The sequence below is a fragment of the Protopterus annectens genome, chromosome 12.part0 (genome assembly GCF_019279795.1).
Source record: "Protopterus annectens isolate FY-2018-M chromosome 12.part0, PAN1.0, whole genome shotgun sequence".
Lineage (NCBI taxonomy): Eukaryota > Metazoa > Chordata > Ceratodontiformes > Protopteridae > Protopterus > Protopterus annectens.
In genome coordinates, this window is record NC_056746.1 from 1,181,423,565 (window position 1) to 1,181,445,265 (window position 21,701).

The 21,701-nt window shown below is 43.0% G+C and overlaps 1 protein-coding gene across 2 annotated transcripts in view; it reads right to left on the bottom strand.

Moving 5' to 3' along the window:
• RPN2 (ribophorin II) overlaps positions 1 to 21,701 on the bottom strand; it is a gene marked incomplete in the record, with an annotated part of 690,715 nt that overhangs the window by 122,882 nt on the left and 546,132 nt on the right. Inside the window, 1 exon segment of one of the 2 annotated variants that reach the window (XM_044090217.1) lies at positions 17,026 to 17,109. Within the exon segment in view, the coding sequence (XP_043946152.1) occupies positions 17,058 to 17,109 (52 nt within the window). 2 annotated transcript variants of the gene reach the window in all.

Sequence of the window (21,701 nt, forward strand, 5' to 3'; positions counted from 1 at the left end):
GGCAATATCAGTGGCACTTATGTGGACACTGTCATATGTGACACTGAATGAATTAAAACTGGAGCTAGTGTCAGTGAAAAGGAAGCTGTAGTTGGAAAGTTAAAATTCCATGGGTGTTATCACATCAGAATGGATGCAGAAAGTGTCTCAGGATCCTACTGAGTTCTCACAACAGCCTCAACAGAACTTAATATAAAGCAATACTAGGTAAAACTTGTGAGTGAAGAGCCATTTGTCCAGCATGCAGTTTACAAATAGGGGCACAAAGGCAGCAACTTCTGGTCCAGAAGATTCTATAAACATTACAGTAAGAATTTTGACAACATCTTTAATATTTTAGGAAGCATCATTCAATACAAACTTTGGGCCAGAAGGTCTTAGATAACCAATTTACAGGTTTGGTCAGTGAAGGAGAAGACGGAGTGGAAGCAGGACAATTATTTTTCCCCTAGGAAGAACACAATTGCACTTTTTTTTTTCAGCAATGACATAAATAATTGATCTCTGTTTTTTGGGAGAGCCTAAATGCTGCTATAACTTAATGTCAAAAGAAGAGACAGAGAACTCATTACATTTTTTTTCTGACTGGGTAGAAAACAAAGCTGTCAACATTTCAAGTTTCTTTTTTATGCTTTTTAATCTCACTTCCTGCATGTCATCAGGCTTCTTGCAATCAAATGACCAATTAATTCTCTCTTACAGGGCGAACCTATCATGGGAAACTATCACCAAGGAAGCCTTCAAGGTTTTCTGGACACTGGCCCAAGTTCCCACTCCCTAGTGGCTGAGCAGAAAACTCATCTACACAAAAAAGCCTGCTATGACTTCCTTCTTTACGGAATCATGCATGCTTCTACAAAGTTCATGCCCACTCATCAACTACTGATTCTGAGAGTTGAACATACCAAATCTAAATCCCTGAACATCACTTCCAATACATCATAAATATATATACACACATATACACTAATGCTATAGTCACAAGCGAAAGTGGGGAGAAAAAGGCAATGTTTACGATCTACTTACTTATTCAGTCACTAGTAGAGCTTGCTTTTGAAAAGTTGTCAGGTTCTCCCTTCTGTATATGCTCCCCAGAAGGATACTGGACATTGTAGCATGGCAGAGCAAAGTACACAACCCTACTTCTATTAGAGTAAATGTTGCATCAGACAAGGCTCCATGCTCCTTCCTCCATAAAAAAGTCAGACTGGCCCTAGCCACTCACTCCCATCCTACCAGGTAAGCTTTGCTAGTATTCAGGCTGCTAATCAAGCCTGGGTGACCCCTGGATGTAGTCAGAGCTACATCCCTATAAAACTCACACAGCCAAGTATGCCTGAAGTTTCTGACAATCTCTCTATCGTGTAGCTTTGATAAATTAAATGCAAAATAAATATGAGGTATTGTGAGTTCACAATAAATAAACCAAACAGTAGATGTGGTTACTGCTGAGTACAGCATCCCACCCATAGACACACCTTTGATGAGAGTTTAAATGTCATAGAAAAAATGAGCACAGGCCCAAGGGCACACAAAGTCAAAAGAACTTTCTGACAAAAAATATAAACATTCTACTTCTCACAAGTAAAATTAGAAACAGAAGAAAGGAATAAATACAATAACTTGCGCTCAACTACAACACTAGCCAAAATTTCCATTAAAATTGCCAAACACATTAAATAGCCTAGGGGTACTCTTCTGTGACCACCACTGAAGAATTGCAAAGAACTGCAGCCTCTCAGATGAATGAACATAGTAGAAAGGGAGACCACATTGTCTGGGAATGGTCCATCTGCAGCATCAGACCTAGGGGCACTAAAGATGAAACCCTTCTCATCATAGCCCCGATTTTAGATGCAAATGCTTCATCAACTGAGATGGAGACAAAGTTCCCTGCACTTATTTCTTCTTAAAAATTATTCAAGTGCAATTCAATATGACCACAGTTAACTTAGAAATGTAGTAAAAGAGCAGATGAAGAAACAGGAGACCAGGGATTAAGAACTTATGGATACACTACTGTGACTCCTTCGTTAAAGGAAAAAACAGGAAGACTGAACATGAGTCTCAAACTCTACCGGATTTTCATCATGTGTAGCCTAGCATAAGGAAACAAAAGAAACCAATTATCTTCAGGAATGTTCCGGTCATTAAAATTAGTTTTTTTCCATAGCCTGATAGAAAACAAAATTCAACAACAGAATCCTTTTTTTTTTGTGGGAAAAGTCTGATGAAATTCCTTGTTGAGTACAGTCATAAGAAATATCTACTTGAAAAAGTACTAGGTCTGACTCTTAAAGGTCTATGACCATGTTTTGGAGGTGAAAACAATATTGAAATGCAGAATCTAATGCTTCCAGTATGCATGAATCAGTCATCCAAGTGAAGATGAATATTAATTCCCTTTCAACTCAGACAGGAAAAACCTGAGACTACACTTTTTTTTTTTTTTTGCCTTTATAGGCTATGCCCATTAACTCCTATGCCTCCATTTGCTTATTTGCATCTTTCTAGGGTGAAATGCTTATTAGTTCTTGCCCACGGAATCTCATCAGCCTGTTCACTTTACCGGAAGGTGAGATTCGGGCATCAGGGAGAAGGCAAGGTGCTGGTCCCATAAAATCCTGGTCCTTCCCTGTGGCTTACACTCACTGCAATGACTCCCTGAATGGGGAGTAGCATATATGACGACTCCACACATGCCTACCTCTCCAACTAATTAGTACTTCCATCGTTATAGCAACTTGAGCCTACCTAGCCTCTTCCATAAGTGATCACTCACCATCAGTAAGTGCTACTAATGAGGGAGGCTTAAGCTTCCTCCTTCATCAAAAGTCAAGCTGGTGTCAGTTGCTCAGGTCCATCCTTCCCTGTGAAATGGCCATAGGGTCAGTCAGTTTCAAGTGCTCACTACCTGTGTGCCCAACTACAGTCCTTTTAATGACATCAGAGGTCAGACTATAATCAAATGAATGAATACATAAAGAGATGTAGCTAGGTTGGGGCAAAGGGGGCCGCTTTTGCTGGTGCAAGGTGTTAGGCAACATGATTGGTAGAGAACGATGATGTGGTACTACAGTATCAACATTCAGAAATGAATGACAATCTTGTATTTGCAGTAATAGCTGAAGCACTTAAGTTCTTCATGTGTGTTGTTTTAACTGCAGCAGGAGGCTTGCTACATTTCTAGCAAGTGGTTTGTTACAGTTTCTGAGCCAAAAAAGCATTTTGTTTTGTCCACAACTCTGAGGGGGCTAATTTTTACTCCTCAACTTAGAGATGAGGGAAGAAAACAGATCCCGGAACTGTACAGGACATCAGATAATAAAATCTGATGCCCTGTACAGTTCTGGGATCTGTATAGGACATATAATCTATCTATGGTTCTGAATATATGCATAAACAATAACCGCAGTATGATACTACAGCTAGATGCAGTCAGATGCATACAATGCAACTCACTGTCTCCCCCCCACATAGATTTGTTCACAAGTTAGTCACACTAATGACCGCATACACTTCAGGTGTCAGATTGTGAGCAAATGAACACACACAAATACTGACCGCATTAATGTATTTCAGCTCTTTGCTGTTTGACACATGCAGGGCAACCCCCAATTGCAACACCTGTGCATCTGCCCACTTATTACAGTTTACTGATAGTGTACACCTCAGATGTCTAGATGTGTAAAGTACAGTTGTGTACACTTACCATAAATGTAGATGTTCGAGTGTATTCACGGTTGCAGTCATCACACTTGGGTTATCCATCCAGGGGTAGCCCTCAGTCGGTCCGAATACCAGAGGCTTAGTATTTATGCATTGGTTGCTGTCGCTCCAGGACTGACATCAAGTCGTCAGTGGTATAAAAACAGGCAGCTGACGCCATTACATCTGTTTGTCCTGCCACAAATGTCAGGAGCCCCCAAAAGGGAGCTAAGTTATAGTGGAAAAACACCACCAGTAGAAAGTAAATACAAACAGCCCTGTAAGGGTGAGGAAGAGAGAGAGACAGAGAAAGAGACAGGGGGGCTTGAGGATGGGAAACCAGGACTGCAAGAGTGAGTACACTCTAACATCTATATTTATGGTAGGTGTACACAACTGTACTATGTTCTTTGTGTTTCACTGTTTCAGTCATCACACTTGGGTTGATTCCCAAAGCTGAGGATTGGGTGGAGGCAGTCAAGAAGAGATGAGGCTGGCTAGAATGCCCTGCAGGACTGCGGCTGCAAAGCCTGCCCTGGATTTTGAAAAGATAGGCAGGTGGTAATGCTTGGTGAAGGTATGAACAGAACTCCATGTTGCAGCTTCCAGGATGCCCCTGGTAGGGACTCCTCTGAGAAAGGCTGTAGAGGTTGAAGTTGCCCTAGTTGAATGTGTTCCGACTCCCAGTGGGGGTGGTTTCCCATGGTGTTTGTAACAGAAATGGATGCAGTGTGCTATCCATTTGGAGATGGTTTGTTTTGATACAGCTTTGCCCTCTGACTCTAGTGCAAAGCTGACTAGTAACTGAACGGATTTCCTAAAGGGCTTAGTTCTAATCCAGGTAGAATCTGAGCTGTCTGTGCACATCTAAAGAGTGCAGGATCCTTTCCCCCTTATTTTGAGGTTTAGGGAAAAGGGTGGGCAAATGAACAGATTGGTTGACAGCCACACTGGACACCATCTTAGGCATGAAAGTTGGGTTAGTCCTGAGGGAGACCCTGTCAGCATGAAAAATGATGAAAGGTTCCACAGCCATAAATGCTTGTAACTCAGACACTCTTCTAGCTGAAGTGAAGGCCAGAAGCAAGGCTGTTTTCCAAGAGTGGAATTTTAACTCTGCTGAAGCTGCAGGCTCAAAGGGGGGGGGGTGAGCTTTTCCAACACAAAGTTAAGGTCCCAAGCAGGAGTAGGAGCTCTCCTTGGTGGCCTTAAGCTGTTAGCCCCTCTCAGGAATTGTTTGATGAGAGAGTGTGAGAATAGAGGTTGCTCAGTGCTGTAATGTGCAGAGATGGCAGAGGCATAAATTTTAATGGAAGAGAAGGATAGACCCCTGTGGAGTATTTCTGCTAGGTAATCCGGGATGACAGGGCTGTGCTGGGTCAGCTCCTTTAGTCTGGACCCAGGAACAATACCTTTTCCACTTGTCAGCATAGGATTTCCTAGTACTGGATCATCTGGCTTCACATATGACATCCAGGACTTGTTTGCTTACGGTGGCCACTGGAAGAGAAGTCAAGGAATAAGCCAGGCTGCTAGGTTCAGTGTCTGCAACTGTGGATGCAAGAACTCTCCCTCCTGCTGAGTCAAAAGAGTTGGAATCTAGGGTGGGTGCCATGGAGGCAACAGAAACCGACTGTGCAGTAGTGGGTACCACTGTTGGCATGGCCAGTCTGGGGCAATCAGGATTGCCCTTTGTCTTTCCTCCCTTATTTTGAGCAATACTCTGGTCAGAAGCGGTACAGGGGGAAATGCATAAACTGAGAGGTTTTGCCCACTGGAAGGATAGGGCATCCACTTTCCAGGCCTTGCTGTGAGGTTCCTTGGTGCAGAACTTGTTGAGCTGGTGGTTGTAGGGGGAGGCAAATAGGTCCACCTTCAGGTTACCCCATTTTTGGGTTACAAGGTTGAAGGTATTGTGGTTTAATTGCCACTTGTGTGGGCCTAGGAGATTTCTGCTTAGGTTGTCTGCCAGAGAGTTTTGGTTGCCTGGCAGGAACTGAGCTTGCAGATGAATATGCACGGCTGAAGGCGTGTTCCAAAGGGTCATGGCTAGCCTGCAGAGAGGGTAGGAGTGGGTTCCCCCCACTTGTTGATGTACCACATTACTGTGGTGTTGTCGGTTTTGATAAGTAGAGGCCCCGGAGAGAGCAGGGGACTGAAAGCTGTCAGAGCATGCAGAACAGCTAGCAACTCTTTTTGGTTGATGTGCAGATGAATTTGGTTTGGGATCCAATGGCCCTGAATGCACCTACCATCCAGGTGAGTACCCCAGGCATAGTCTGATGCATCTGTGGTTAGGGTCTGGGCGGCATGGGATTGTGAAAAGGGAAGTCCCTTGTGGTTGCATGCTGCTGCCCACCAAAGAAAATCTTTCCTTAGACAGGTTATCATAGGTATAATAGATTCCAGGTCCTGTGAATGTTGACATCAAAGGCTTTTTAAGTACCATTGAAGTTTCCACATATGCAGTTTGGCATATGAAATTAGTAGAATGCAGGAGGCCACGAACCCTAGAGCTTGCAGGACAACTGGGTTCTGGTGGCCATTTGAGAGAAGTAGCCTGTCAGATAGGCTTGTTTTTCTGGAGTTAGAAATGCCATCTGGGATGCCGTGTCCAGCCTTGCTCTCAGGAATAAAATTTTTTGACTGGGGACAAGTTTAGATTTCTTCTCATTGATAGTGTACCCCAGTGAGGTTAGTAGGTCCTTTACAAATGTCAGGTGTTGTAACAGCTTTTCCTGACTGTCTGCCTGAATCAGGCAGTCATTCAAGTAAGGGTAAATCTGAATATTTCTTTGTCTGCAATAAGCAATGGCTGGAGCCAGGCATTTTGTGAAAACTCTGGGAGCAGTGAATAAGCCAAAAGGAAGTGCAGAGAATTGATAATGCATAGATCCTGCCCCGAAATGTAGATATTTCCTGCAAGAATCTCTGATTGGGATATGCAGATAGGCCTCTTTGAGGTCCAGAGTGGCTAACCAGGCATCTTTGGACAGCACAGGGAGAAGCTGCTGCAGTGTGAGCACTTTGAATTTTGGTACCACCAGGAAGGTGTTTAGAATGGATAGATCTAAGATTGGGCGACAGGTGCACTCTTTTCTGGGTGCTAGGAAAAGCCTGGAATAGAACCTTTGGCCTATCTGATCTGCAGGGACAGGCTGAATTGCCCTCATGGAGAGCAGGGAATGAACTTGGTTTTGTGCCTCTGCTCACTGGTGTGGAGGAAGATCTGGGAATCACTTTGGGGTTGACAAGGTGTGGAAATAAAATATGTACTGCTGGGACACTGTTGACGACCAATCGGTCGTTGATGATGGAGGCCCAGTTTTCCTGCATGGAAGGCAAGTTTTCCTCCTAGTGGCACAGACAAATGGGCAGAGGTGAGAGGAGGATTTGAGGAGTCATTGGGAATTCTTTCCATAAGGAGGTGGCTTAGCACTCCCTGGTTTAGAAGTGGAGGCACTCCATTGTTTAGAACTCTGCGTACCCAGAGACTGCTGCCTGGGGGGGTGGAGGGTCTGTTACCCCTAGGTCTTGTCTGAAGTGGCCTTGAGGGGGCAGGAAAAGACCAATGTTTTGAGGGACAATGTCTACTGAATCTTGGAGGCTGAACTTACAAAAAGTCTTTAACTGCATAGATTTAGCTCTTTCTTCCATCTTTTTTAAAACCTCTTCTGCTCTGGTGCCAAACAGATTGTCTTTGTTAAGAGGTGCGTCCAATAATTTTGATTTGATATGATCTGGCAAGGTCTGTTTCTTAAGCCAAGCATGCCTTCAAAGTACAAAACCTGTGACTGCTGCCCTGCAGGATGCTTCAAGGGCATCAAACCCACATTGCAGGGTGTGCTTACTGATTTGGCTTGCAGAATACATAAATTCCTGTAAGTCTATTTTCTGCACAGTCAGGAAAAGTAGATAATTTTTGTTTAATGAGTTCCATGGTATGTTGCTGGTATTTCAGCATGTGGAACTGACAATTTAATGCTCTAATGGCAAGAATTGCAGAAGTATATACTTTTTTACCCCATGTGTCTAACACTCGAGAATCCCTGTCCGAGGAGGTGGAATTCTTAGCTGTAGTTGCTTTTATTCCTTTAGGCCCTTGGGAGATGACCTCTGGGTCAGCAGTAGGATTCTTGAAAAGAAATTTGTGTGAGTCACGGACTCTGTAATACCTGTCAGGTTTCCTGGGAGCAGGAGATAAAGTATCCGGGGTTAGACTGAATTCCATAAAAACATCACCTACAACATCCAGGACAGGGGGTATACCTAAGGGCCTGTGCTGAAGTAAATCTAAAAATTCCCTGAGTCTCTTTTTGGACTGAGGGTAATCCTGGCATTCCTAATGGAAGTGCTCTCTCAAAGTATGCAGGGTTTCACCAAAAGAAAAATCCTCTGGAGGAGAGGCAGAAGGAATGGATTCCTCTGCATCAGAATCCTCACAAGCAGATAAGGGCATGGCCTTCATAATCAGAAACGTCAGAGAGTCGGACTCTTGGTCAGATAAAGGTGCAGGGGACAAGTCTCTTTTTTAGCAGGAGAAGGTTGGCTGCCCCTAATCAGCATGATAAGGTCTTCCGCCATTTTAAGCATCTGTGATTGTGGCAAGGAAGCAGGTGCGTGAGTTTGGGTCGCCGGTTTTCTAGGCATAGCTCATACTCTGGGCCTTAGAAACTCAGTAGTTTTAGAATGAACTGAAGACGCGAAAGTTGTCGGTTTATGTCGAATATCGGTAGTGCGAAGAACTTCCTCAGAAGCCGGTGCCTACACAGCAGCTTTGGACCCATCCAAGGTACAGACATCTGTGGTTCCGTAGTCAAAGTAGAGTTTCGTGACATACCAGACAATGAACGGGTCTCGGTAGTGGCCTGTGAATCCATCGATGCGGGCATCAGGGGCTGGGAAAGCGCCTCACTGAGTACCGGCGAACTGGCGAGCTTAATGGAAGCATTGTCAGCAGTTTTGGACCTGTGCAGTCTGTCTCTGTCTCTAGCCTTACATTTTTTCAGAAGATCGGTAGTCAGATGGCTTATCGAAGCCATTTTGGAATAGGGAGATCGAGAGCGAAAGTATTTAGCTACAATAAGGGCCAGACGGCAACTAGATCGGGCATTGAACAAAGCACAAAACCAGCAATGTGGGACGTCGTGGTCTGGGCCTAAACAGGTGACGCAGTAAGAATGTAACTCTTGGTGTGGTATTTGCTTTCCACAGGCGTGACAACTGTTAACTTTTTCAGACATCTGTTAGAGTAAGAAAAAAGGATCCCCAACGGGGTACTTAGCACTTCAATTTCAATTTTGGAAACAAAAAACTCAGTTAGTGGCCGACTGGCACTTGTACCAACTGCTTCTGCTTCAGGCTCCTCGGCAAGAAAGACAGATGTAATGGCGTTGGCTGCCTGTTTTTATACCACTGACGATCTGACGTCAGTCCTGAAGCGACAGCAACCAAAGCAGAAATACTAAGTCTCTGGCTATTCGGGCTGACTCAGGGCTCCCCCTGGCAGGATAACCCAAGTGTGATGACTGCAACAGTGAAACATGAAGATCATCAAATGAATACAAACTTAAGTAATGGCCACAGTAATGCCTATCATATCACTGCTATCTGACACACTTACTTTATCAAAAATATATATACCATTCCACTCAGACTTATGCACACATTTTATAAAACAAATCTATACCATACTACAGACTAGCTAGCTGGCTTGCAGTGGTGCCTCAAAAAACTGGACAAAGACTATATACTTAATTTTTCCCCATAGAGGGATAAAACCCTGGACTATGGCACAGGCAACTTACGTTCAAAAAGCAGCTCTGGCGAATGACAGTCTGGCAGGGAAGGGATAACTATGCCCATCCAAGATGGGAGGGTGCACAATGACACGCTCACTAAAGGGAGGTGTGGTCCAATGAGGGGAGTTGCCCTTGGAAATAATTAACAAGACTGGGGGGCAGAGAAAGAAAGTGGGTAGATCATAAACACAGACAGAAGCACAGATGAGCCAAGCTCCCAGGACACCCTCAGGATCCTCAACTTACACCAGCAAAAACAGTGCAAGTTTGGGGGGGGGTTGGAGAGTAGCTGGTACACTTGTTGTGGGCAATGGGTACTTGGGGCCAGGCCAGTAAACATAAGGTCCAAGGGGACCAAAAGAAATGTTCTCCCAAGCTTGCAGGGTGGCACATACAAGACCAGTCATAAGTTCATAGGTTGGTACTAGGCTATCAGCCCTAGGGCCTATACAAGCATAGCCATAACAATTCCCTGGCTATTTCTTCCCACATTATTTACTTTCCTGGACCCCTGTCTAGCAGGGCGACTGACGTGATCCCTGGGGTGAGTTTCCTTTCTCCCATCCAATCGTCAAGGTTCCTCTTGAAGAGGTCCAAAGAGGCACTCTGCTTGACATGTATGGGCAATCTATTCCAGAGTCTGGGGAGTCTCTGGGTCAGGAACCTATCCATCCAGCATGTTTTGTTTATTGTGATGACAAGGTTTAGATCCCTGGAGCGTGTAGCTCTGAGGGATTGGGATTTCTTTAAGTGTAGCATTTCCAACAGCTCTGGGTTTGACATGGCCTTGTATGTTAAGCAGAGATCGCCTCTGAGTAGACGATATGCAACAGAGTAAAGCTGGAGTTTAAGGCGGTCAGCGTAGGGCATCTGCTTTAGGCCTGCGATTCTTTTAGTGAGGTACTTCTGAGGCCTTTCCAGTTGTTGCAGATGTCTTGAGAGGTACATACCAAATGGGGCGTTGTATTCTATAATGGGTCTAATGAGGGATGAGTACAGTGGGACAATGACCTCCTTTTTTCTGGATGAAAAGCCCTTCGTGATGAGGTGTGCCACATAGAAGGATTTCCTGACTGTTGTGGTGATGTGGTTATCGAAGGTGAGACCACTGTCCACCTGTGTCCCCAAGTCTCTTATCACACTTTCTGTGTTTAGTGTACTGCCACCTATATGGTAATACATGGATACATGTTTTTTCCCAAAGGGGATAACAATACATTTCTTGGCATTGAGCTTGAGCCCATGGCTCTGGCACCAAGCATCTGTTTCTGTAAGGCCCTTTTGTAGAGTATTCACATCATTTGGGGATTCAATAATGGCTCCCAGTTTGCAGTCATCTGCAAACTTTGTTAGCCAGAGTCCCTTAGTGTTGACCTGTACTTCAGAGAAGTAGATGCCAAACAAGAGCGCCCCAGGACTGAACCCTGAGGTACTCCACTTGTCACTTGTCTGGAGCTGGATTTGGAGTTGGGTACTTTACAGTGTGGGTTTTATCAGTAAGCCATTTAGCAACCCATTGGGTGACATAGGGATTAATGCCCAACTTAGTAAGTTTATCTATGATTCCAGAGTGGGGGATGGTGTCAAAGGCCTTGGCAAGGTCTAGATAGGCTGTGTGGACCACCTTACCCTTGTCCATGGCTCTGGAGACTGACTCAAAGAAGTCAATCAGGTTCAGGAGACAAGATCAGCCCTTCACAAACCCAAACTGGGTGGGGTCCAGTGTTTGAAGGTTGCCAATGTCTTTGTTTATAAGTTCCATGATAATACGCTCCATGGCCTTGCAGATAAGGCTCGTCAGACTGATGGGACGGTAGTTTCCGGGATCCAAGGTGGATCCCCCCTTGTGGATTGGGATAACTGTAGCTCTGTGCCACTCAGTGGGCACGAAACCTGAGGTGAGGCTATGATTAAACATGACACTTAGGTGAGGTGCCAGTTCATATTGTAGTTCATGTAGTACACAGCCCGGGATGTCATCTGGTCCCATGGATGCTGTATTCTTGGCTTTACAGAGTGCGTTTTGTACCTCTGTGGCTGTTATTACTGGAATTTGGCAATCTTCCGGTATTGAGATGGGCCATTTAGGGGGTGAAGATGGCACTGAATCGATCTGCCAGGATATTGGCAATATCCTTCGGATCAGTATATTTAATGCCATTCTGTTTTAGCTCAGAGCAGATCTGAGCATTGCCATTTAGATTCTTGACATAGTTATAGAATGCTTTGTGGTTGTCTTTGGAATCTTTGGCAATTTTATTTTCGTAACTAGCTTTGGAGGATTTTATGAGGCATCTCAGTTTCTTACTGAGGCTAGTAAGGGAGTTTTTTGCATCCTGGGATTTTCCTCTTTTCTGCAAAAGTTTCTTCCTTTTGTTGTAAAGTTTGTTTATGACAGGGGACCACCAGATTGGCTTCCTATCAACAAGTCACTGCACATTTTCTTTCACTTCTGTTTCAGTTTCTCAGGTACTAGTCACTTGATGCGGTCTAAGACAATGGGAAAGGCTGCTTACCACTTCATCTAGCAGCCCAAACTGCCCCTCAATGAAGAATCATTTCCACCCTTCCAAAACAACAGGAAGACCTGTAATAAGGAGTTACTTCCTTACTCTATATGACAGCATATGCATATATGTTAGACTACTTTAAACACAGTCCAGCTGAGTCAGATGACTTTCTCTTTACAAAAATCAAACTCCACTCATGCACTGAGGTCTGAACCAGAAAGTTAACTATTTAAAAAAAAAAATTAAAAGCAATTAAAAAATGTACAAAGCTTGGATGGGCTGAAGCCACCAGTCCAGTACCAAGAGTTCCCTCTGCTTCTGTCACTTGAATATAGAAAATACTTTGAAGAATAGGACTGAAAAATCAGATTATGTTTTAGTGTAAAAGGGGTGTGACAAGGGAATGGACTATCACAAAACCCTACAAAATATTATCCTACTTTCTTTAGGCACTGGTCCCAAGGTTATCTGCTCACACTGTGCTGTGGAAAGTGGAAATCTGCCTCCAGTTTATGCTACTTGTTGAGTGGCACAAACCACGTAATAACAGCTGGAAGAAGAGTGATCCATACTGCTGGAAAGGGAAGCCATGCTGTTGCAGTCTCCTACTCTCTATACTTGTGATTTTATGTCCACTCTCTCAAAACTCTGTTTCAAAGCTGCTGCTCTCTGGTGTGTTTCTTTAGAAAGGCCACTTTATTGGGGAATGATTTCCGCACAGAAGTGTGAAATGGCTACACTACTAATGATGATAATGTGGTCAAGTTCAAACTTCCTGAATACATTTCCTTGATGTTAAGATTTAATTTCCACAACTGACCCTGGGAACTACCGACCAATAAGCCTGACCAGTCTGATCTATAAGGCTATGGAACGAATCATTATGGAACTCATAAATGGAGAGATTGGGAACCTCCAGTCACTGGACCCCACACAGTTCGGCTTCGTCAAGGGCAGATCATGCCTCCTGAACCTGGTGGATTTCTTTGAGACAGTTACTCAGGCTATAGATAAGGGAAGGAGGTACACACGGCTTACCTTGACCTTGCTAAAGCATTTGACACCATTCCCCATTCGGGTATTATTGATGAGCTCACCAGCCTGGGCATAAACCCTTACGTCACAAGATGGATCGCAAACTGGCTCTCAGACAGATCCCATAAAGTAAGTACCGGGATCTATGTCCGAATCCAGACCAGTAACGAGTGGTGTGCCTCAGGGTTCTGTCCTGGGGCCCCTCCTGTTTGGCATATACTTCTCAGAAGTACAGGCAAGCACGGAAGGGCTGTGGCTGACTAAGTTTGTGGACGACTGCAAACTGGGTGCTATAATAGCGTCTTCGGCCGACATGGAGATCCTCCAGAAGGGCCTAAATGAGACTGATGCATGGTCTCAAGCTAAATGCAAAGAAATGCATACTAATCCCCTTTGGAAAAAACAGAGCACCCGCAAACTACAACATAGGAGGTAATCCCCTGAAATCTGAAGAAGAAATAAGGGATCTAGGGACCCAAGTAGATAGCCAGCATCAAGATCTAAGGATGTAATGGTGCCCCTCTACTCTTCCCTCATCAGACCCATTATTGAGTACAATGCACCAATTGGAATGTACCTGACTAGACATCTCCAGCAGCTGGAGAGACCACAGAGGTACCTAACCAAGAGAATTACTGGCCTCAAATAGTTGCCCTATGCAGCACGACTGAAAAAGCTAAGACTGTTCTTTGTTGCATACCGCTTTCTCAGAGGCGATCTCTAACGTACAGAGCCATGTCCAACCCAGAATTGTTGAACATGCTCCATCTTAGCAAAACCAAATCTACTCGAGCTACACACTCTAGGGATATAAACCTCAACACAACAATGAACAGAACATGCTGGAAGGATAGATTCCCTTCGTGGAGACTTCCCTTACTATGGAACAGGGTCCCGATCTACATAAGACAGAGCCCCTCACTATCACTCTTCAAGAGGAACCTTGAGTGGATGGGTAACAGAAAGTTCACACCGGGGATCACACCAACAGCACTACTAGATAGGGGCCAAGGGTACTAGCTGCTAGTACAAGGGTCTAGGGAACTACTAAAGGGGTGGTGAATACCGCACAACGTGGCTGGGCTAATATATGCCTTTGGGCAGATAGCTCTGTACCAACCTATGAAGCTTGACTCATAAGAAATTGCAGTGTAGCATCAATGGTTGTTTAAGACTGTTTACGCTTTATGGGGAATCTTCTCCTTTCTACACTATCTCATGACTAGGGAATTACTATATATATATATAGTGAGGAATATAAAGAAGGATGTAGGGACAAAAGCATACCAACATGAGATGTGTACGAGAACATTATTTTTTTGAATAAAGCAAACCCTTAGACTGTGCTTTCCAGCAAGTTTTAATTAACAAAACAATTTTTTTTTTATCAACTGCATTTTTCTCAAATGTAGTGGAAGACATCTATTTTACATACTACATAATTTTACTCTTATAACTGCTGCAGAACATTTTGAAATTGGATTCCAAAAACAAAAAAAACTATCAAGAGGTGCATGTAACAGATCGGCTTTTATAAATTCAGGTAAGGGCCAAGTTCCTATTTAAATTACTCAATACAGCTTTGGTCTTTAGTTATATGTCACTAGTCTATTTCATGACATTAGAACAGTATTACACCACATGTATCTGACAGTTAACAACCCTGATAACCACACCGGCTGTTTTATATAGATCCTTTTCAAGTTGGACCTGCATTCTGTTTTCTTTATTAGATGGGAAGATTCTTTCTGCAGGAGTGAGGCCAAACTTTCTTGGAAAATCAAACTCTATAGCAGCAGCCTGGTTTCTGTAATGGTAACTATATTCCTCTAATACCTTACAATTATTATTTTTTTTTAAAGACGCCTCTGGCCCTTGAGGAATTTTAAAGTAAGTCAATTTGGTTTAGTGTCAGCCCTGAAGTTAGATGCAGACTTTTACTATACGTCAAACATTCCAATGTTAACCTCCTATAAATTAACATGGGAACCTCTGACATCCAGATGACCAACATCTGACTTTGGGATATCAGCATGGCTGGTGTCTAGGCGTCAAAAACTACTCTCAAGAAAATTCATTTCTACCTAGGCATCAGCAACTACTCTCAAAGATAATTAATTTCTTATTCAGATATCTATCCAAATGATGTCTGACTCCAGCTGTATCTGCTACACATGGAGGAAAAGCAGTAGAAAAAAGCAAGAGAAACATCTACAACCTAGAGCAGAAACACAAGAATCAAGGTTTCGTCTGGGCATGAGGATGCCAATGTCCTGAAAAAAGAAATGCTGTTTCTACCATTTTTAAAATTCCCAATTGGAATTTTCTTTATTTTTGATCCTGAAAGAAGACAGTTTGGCCCCAAAAATCTGCTCTCCCATGGAATCACTGAAAAGATATAGGATGTTGGGAGAGTAGAAAAACTCCAGGGATTCTAAACTCACAGAATGGGTGAACAACCCTTCACTCTTCTGTCTGGTGAGGGGGTGGTGCCAGTGAATCAGACAGGTCCAGGAGAACATGCGGCCTATCCCTCTGAAGAAAAAGTCTGCAACTTCTTGTGCTCTACAAAGGCTGTATTTTTTTTAATTAAAAATAGTGCAATGCAGTACAATGTACACAGTTCTTAAGATTATGATCTTCCTCCAAACATTTGAACTGGAGGAAAACAATCTTTGTCACACATGGGATCAACAGAGGAGTAATATTTGATGATTTTCTAGTGTACATCATTAATCCACAAGAGAGTCAGAAAATTTTGATTGCAACTTGAAACAGAAAAGTAAATTAATTTTACTAAGAGTAATGAAGAATAAGAACTTAGAACTTTACTGATCAAAGACAGTACGAAGCTAACTGGAACAGTCATTCAACTCAGGCAGGAAAAAAAAGAAGGAAGTGCCCCAAATGTTCTCCTTTACAGATGGGCTACCCACAAATGGCCAACTCAACAGTAGAAGTGCACACTAGGGTACAACAAAATGTTAAAAGCATCTGCAAAGACAGACATCCATCTGTGAATCACAATGCAGTACAAATCCTACAACAATCTTTACGATGTATGTGTACTGTAAGCTCCACACTGCATACGAAAGTCACCCTAAAGTATTACAATGGTGGATGACATGACCGTCACTATGTCACGGAATAAAGTTGTCAGCAATTAGACAGAGGTACGGTCAAAGTTATGTGACAGTTTACAAATGATTCTCATGTATTTCTTTACATACATCACCAGTGTAGAGGCTAGAAAAAATAACTTTTTACATGAATATTAATGTGACTGACCAAGAGTGCATTATAAGACTATTCAAATTCATTAGTTCAAGTGTTCTGTGAGCACAATGCAGTCTTCAAACCAGTGTCTAAATCCCCCAACCTCTACCTACATAACCAAAAATCTTTGGCTTCCCCTGGCAAAATACAAAGGTTTACTCTAAGAATAAAGCAGTACTCCCCCTGGTAAGTAGAAGGAACAACAAAACCCAAGCCATCAACAAAACAGATCCATTCTTTTGAAAAAAAAAAACAAAAAAACAACATACTGTAGACATGTCAATTCATTCAAGAACATATAATTAGACCTGCAAACCATTTCTTCCACATAATGCCAATATCAAGATTATCTAAACAATATTTCAAACTAAATTAACAAAAAGGTATGGAAAATATGGATGTAGCAGTTGCACTTCAGATATGTCACACAAATGCACTCAACCGACCAATGACACAAATGTACAAATATAATGTACAAATATAATGATGCAGCAAACCATGGAGAAACCTGCTACTGAAATGGCAAAAAAAAACAAAACAAAAAATCAAACAAAAAAAAAAAACATCAACATGCACACTACTTCCTGTAACACACATAATGCTGATTAAATCATGCAATGTGAAATGATGTGGTGTTATAAATAAAAACAGCCAATAAGCATGCCCAGCACTGGCAGATGTCAAAGGCGCCTTACTTCAGGAAGGTCGACTAATAGTGACCCCCCTTTTACCGGAGAGTCCTATATTTTGCCACTCTACTGCTCTGTTCTGCAGCAATCCTGCCAAAGGAAAGGAGTTAAGAGATTCAGTGAAAGTATTCCCGAGTAAGAAATACAGCATAAGAAATGTAGAACAGTAAACAGGGAGAAGGACTAGAAAGTCATGCAAACTTCTCAATTCAAGAAAAAGGCACTATTTTTCCAAGCTCTGCACCAAAACATTCACTGCTTAACAGGGCTCTCCTTGCACTACAGCAAACAGCATGCAGATGACTTCTATAAAAATAATTGGTAAGATCATTTCTCTATTCAGTTCTACTGAATTTGTGGTACATCCTAATGACATACTTTGCCAAAAATAATGTGCACAGTCTCAGAACTGGCAATACTCCTAAAAAGGCACTCTGCACAAAAAAAGTGTGAAGTTTGTACTCCCATAATGCACCTAGCTGTGAAATGGACATAAATGTTTCCCAGCTCTATGGCTCTATTTATTATATGCAATCTGTATACAAATCCATGTGTCATACTCACTCTCTGTATATTTTAAATGTACTGCCTCACTCTCTCCTACTGCTGCCGGTCCCACAGACCACAGCTGTTGATCCAAAGATTCAAATACAATAAAACACAGATATACACAGAGCCACCATGTTTTATATATGTATGTGTATGTGTGTGTGTGTGTGTTTGCATATGACAGACACACCCACCCATGCACCCATACATAAATATGCAGGAGTGTGTCCCTCTCGAAGATTACAGGGCAAAACATCAAAGTGCTCAAGCAATGATGCAGACACTTCAGTTTTTTTTTTTTTTTTGAACACCTAGCAACTGAAAAAGATAAACAGTCTTCTTTTCCAGTCACTTAACCCTAACAATCACTTCACACCAAATTTGTCTGAATAGTGGTACTGTTAAGGAAAGTATATATATATTTTTTTTTGTAAAAAAAAATGTGTAGAGTTACCAAGAAGTAGTAAGACGAGGCAGGTGGGCTTTGTTTCACATAACATTTCAATCTTTCTTTGAGTATGAAGAAGCTTAATTATCATACATTCTTTAAGCTAAGCTATACTCTCTCAGAAATACCCTTCTCCATCTTGTGCTGGCTTAGGTTATATGTCGGAAGCACAACATGGTTTAGCCACACCCCAGAAGTAGCTGTGTAAAAGGACCTCATATGATTCCTGGAATTATAAATCACAATGAAAAGCCTAGAGCAATGAGATGCATTCACATTAATTTCCAGTTCACTCCAAGGATTATACAGGGCAAGGCAAGGGTACCTAAAACATGCATGCCACAGAAAGACTTAAGGTTATAGCCTGGTCAGGTATGAAACAGTACAGACCAACAGTCAGTTTTCAGTCTCCCATACGGGCAAGTCCTTGCTAAAGGCGGACAATAACACATCCAGAATAGTCATACAGTCCAAATGAAAATTTCAAGATCACCTAACATATAACAAATTAATGAAAGACCCACTTGAACCTACAGTCACTGTTCTGCTGCTGACAACAGGTTAGCCTCTTCATAAATCCCAGCCACATGCCCACATGGTCTCCAATGCAATAATTAATAAGTAAATACACAAACACATACATACAGCATCTCTTCTGCCACTGCAGACAATGCGCAAGACAAATCTGCCCTTGGTACAGACAGATGAGCAAGCCTTCTTATTTTGTTCATGTCACAAAAATGGTGCTCTTTCTAGAATAAGGCACTACCATTCTCCTGACTGAAAAATACTGACAGGTACTAGTCTTACCTCTGTACTCCTCCATAAAGGTCCTGTACTCATTAGCTTAAAGCAACATATGTCTGACAGACTTCCTATGCTTTATTAAAAGGTGGGGGTCAGACATGCTGCAATTAAGAAAAGAAAGGGGCAACTATATACGTCTCTTCCTCCTCTTCCAATAGCCTGGACTCAATGAATAACGCAATGAAAACCAAGATGCATCCTGAAGAGTAGCTTGGGTAGAAAACTTTATGACATGAAGCTCTATGATAGGAATGGCAAGAGAAACAATGCCAGCAATTTTAACATGCTGTTTCTTACACTCAAGACATCAAAACATTCTTCAGTGTGGCAGTGCTCAAACTGGAATAACTTTCCTTCACCTTGGGCTAAGAAGCTCCCACTACTACAAAGTCAGCTCTGTTGGCACAGAGGATGAATCCCTATGACTCGTGACCAGATTTCAAAACGTGGCTTGGAAATCTGCTGAAGCTAATATTTGGAAGGAAAAGAATGCAGAAGCCCTGCTTCTCTTTTGGGGTGGGGGTGAGGTGCATATCTGTGCACTTGGTCCAATTAGAGAATCCCTGGTGGAGGCCAGAGATCCCTTAGGAATTTTAGCTTTGAGGAGAGGGTAAAGCTAATTTGAGGGGTTATGCTACTTGTGAAAGTGACTGACAAGCTCCTGCCGACACTCTTCGCATGCTGTACCTTGGTGCAAAACTGGACATGTACTGATCAGTTATGGCCTTAAAGCAAAAAAAACACCTGGCCTCATACAGATGATGGAGCTTACTCCTTAGAAATATTGGGCCACAGGGGTGTTATCTCCTACTGAAACAAAAAGGCTAATAAAACAAAGAGAGAGAGAAAGTACAGTTTTGTACCTACCATAAATGTAGATGTCCGATAGACATGCAACTGCAGTCACAACATGTGGTTGTCCTGCCTCAGGCAGCCCTCGGTTGGCCGGATTCCAAAGTCTGGGTCCGACGTCGGCTGATGTCGCATTTCTCTCCGACGTCAGAGCGGCTGGAGTACATAAGCACCAGCCGACGCCATTTTCTTCAGTGTTTCTTGCCCCAGATGCCAGGTGCCCTCCAAGGAAGGCTGTAGTCAAATTGGAAGACAAAAACAGGATTCCAAACAAATACATGAGCAATAAAACAAATACACCATAACAGATATCCCCAGCCAAGAGTAAGGGGGATAGGAGTGGACCCTAGGCATAGAGGGGTATGGAGGGAGGGAAAACCCGACTGCAGTTGCATGTCTATCGGACATCTACATTTATGATAGGTACAAAACTGTACTATGTCCTTCAAGAATGCAACTGCAGTCATAACATGTGGGTAGAATACCATAGCTTAGCTGGGGGAGGACGTATGCTCTAGGGAACAGATGGTGTGGCAATCAAACCCTGCAGGACTGCGAAGCAAAGCCTGCTCTGGATCTGGAATATAGAGGGAGATTGTAGTGTTTTGAGAATGTATGCACGGAGCTCCATGTAGCAGCTTCTAGAATGTCCTTTGTAGGCACCCCTCTTAAAAATGCTGTAGAGGTGGCTGTAGCTCTGGTGGAATGTGGTCTGACATAGGCTGGAACAGTCTTCCCATGAAAGGAATAACAGAATCTGATGCAATGCCCAATCCATTTAGAAATAGTCTGTTTTGAAATTGCTTTTCCTTGGACTGCAGGGGCGTAAGCTACAAAAAGCTGTTCAGACTTCCTACTGGCCTTGGTTCTGTCCAGGTAGTATCGAAGTTGTCTATGAATGTCCAAGGTATGCAAAAGTCTTTCCCCCTTATTCTCAGGATTGGGGAAGAAAGCAGGCAGATGAATGGCTTGATTTAGAGAAACCCTAGATACCACCTTTGGCATAAAAGTAGGGTTGGTCCTTAATGAAACCCTGTCTCTGTGGAAAATAATAAAGGGTGGTATTGCCATTAGGGCCTGTAGCTCCGAAACCCTTCTTGCTGAGGTAATTGCCAACAGGAAAGCTGTTTTCCATGAGAGAAATTGCAAGTCAACTGAAGCTGCTGGCTCAAAAGGAGGTAGAGTCAGTTTCTCTAAGACAAAATTGAGGCCCCAGGCTGGCACTGGGGCCTTTCTTGGTGGCTTAATGTTCTTGATTCCCCTGAGGAATTGTCTTAGTAAGGGGTGAGAGAAAACAGGAGGATCAGTGTTGTATCTAGCTGAAATAGCGGATGCATGTATCTTTATTGAAGAATATGAGAGGCCGCTCTGTAACATATTTGCCAAATATTCCAAGATGAGTGGGATGTTCAGTAATGATGCATCACGTCCCTTGCTGGTATTCCAATTGCTGAATCTTTTCCACTTTGCTAAGTAAACCTTTCTTGTGGATGGTCTTCGAGCCTCTGTTAGTATCCGCTGAACTTCCTTGGAGAGAGATAAGCTGAAGTTATTTATGGGATCTCCCAGGCTGTTAGCTGCAGTGTCTGAAGGTTTGGATGCAGTGTTTCGAAATTGTGTTGAGTCAAAAGTAGAGGCCACTGAGGGAGGGCCCACCTCCTGGTGTGATATATGCTCCGTAGTAGAGGGTACCAGTGTTGTCTTGGCCAATCCGGAGCTATTATGATTCCCTTGGGCTTCTCTGCTTTGATCTTTAGTAATACTGAGATCATCAGTGGCAGAGGTGGGAATGCATAGATTGCTAGGGAGTTCCAGTTGAATGAAAGGGCATCTATTTTCCAAGCCTTTGGATGGTATGTCCTTGTGCAAAATTTTGGTAGAAGATGATTGAGGTGAGAGGCAAATAGGTCCACTTCTGGCTTGCCCCATGTCGAAGTGAGTTGTCTGAAAACCTTCGGATGTAACCTCCACTCGTGTGGATCTGTGAAATTCCTGCTTAGGCTGTCCGCCAACACATTGTCTTTTC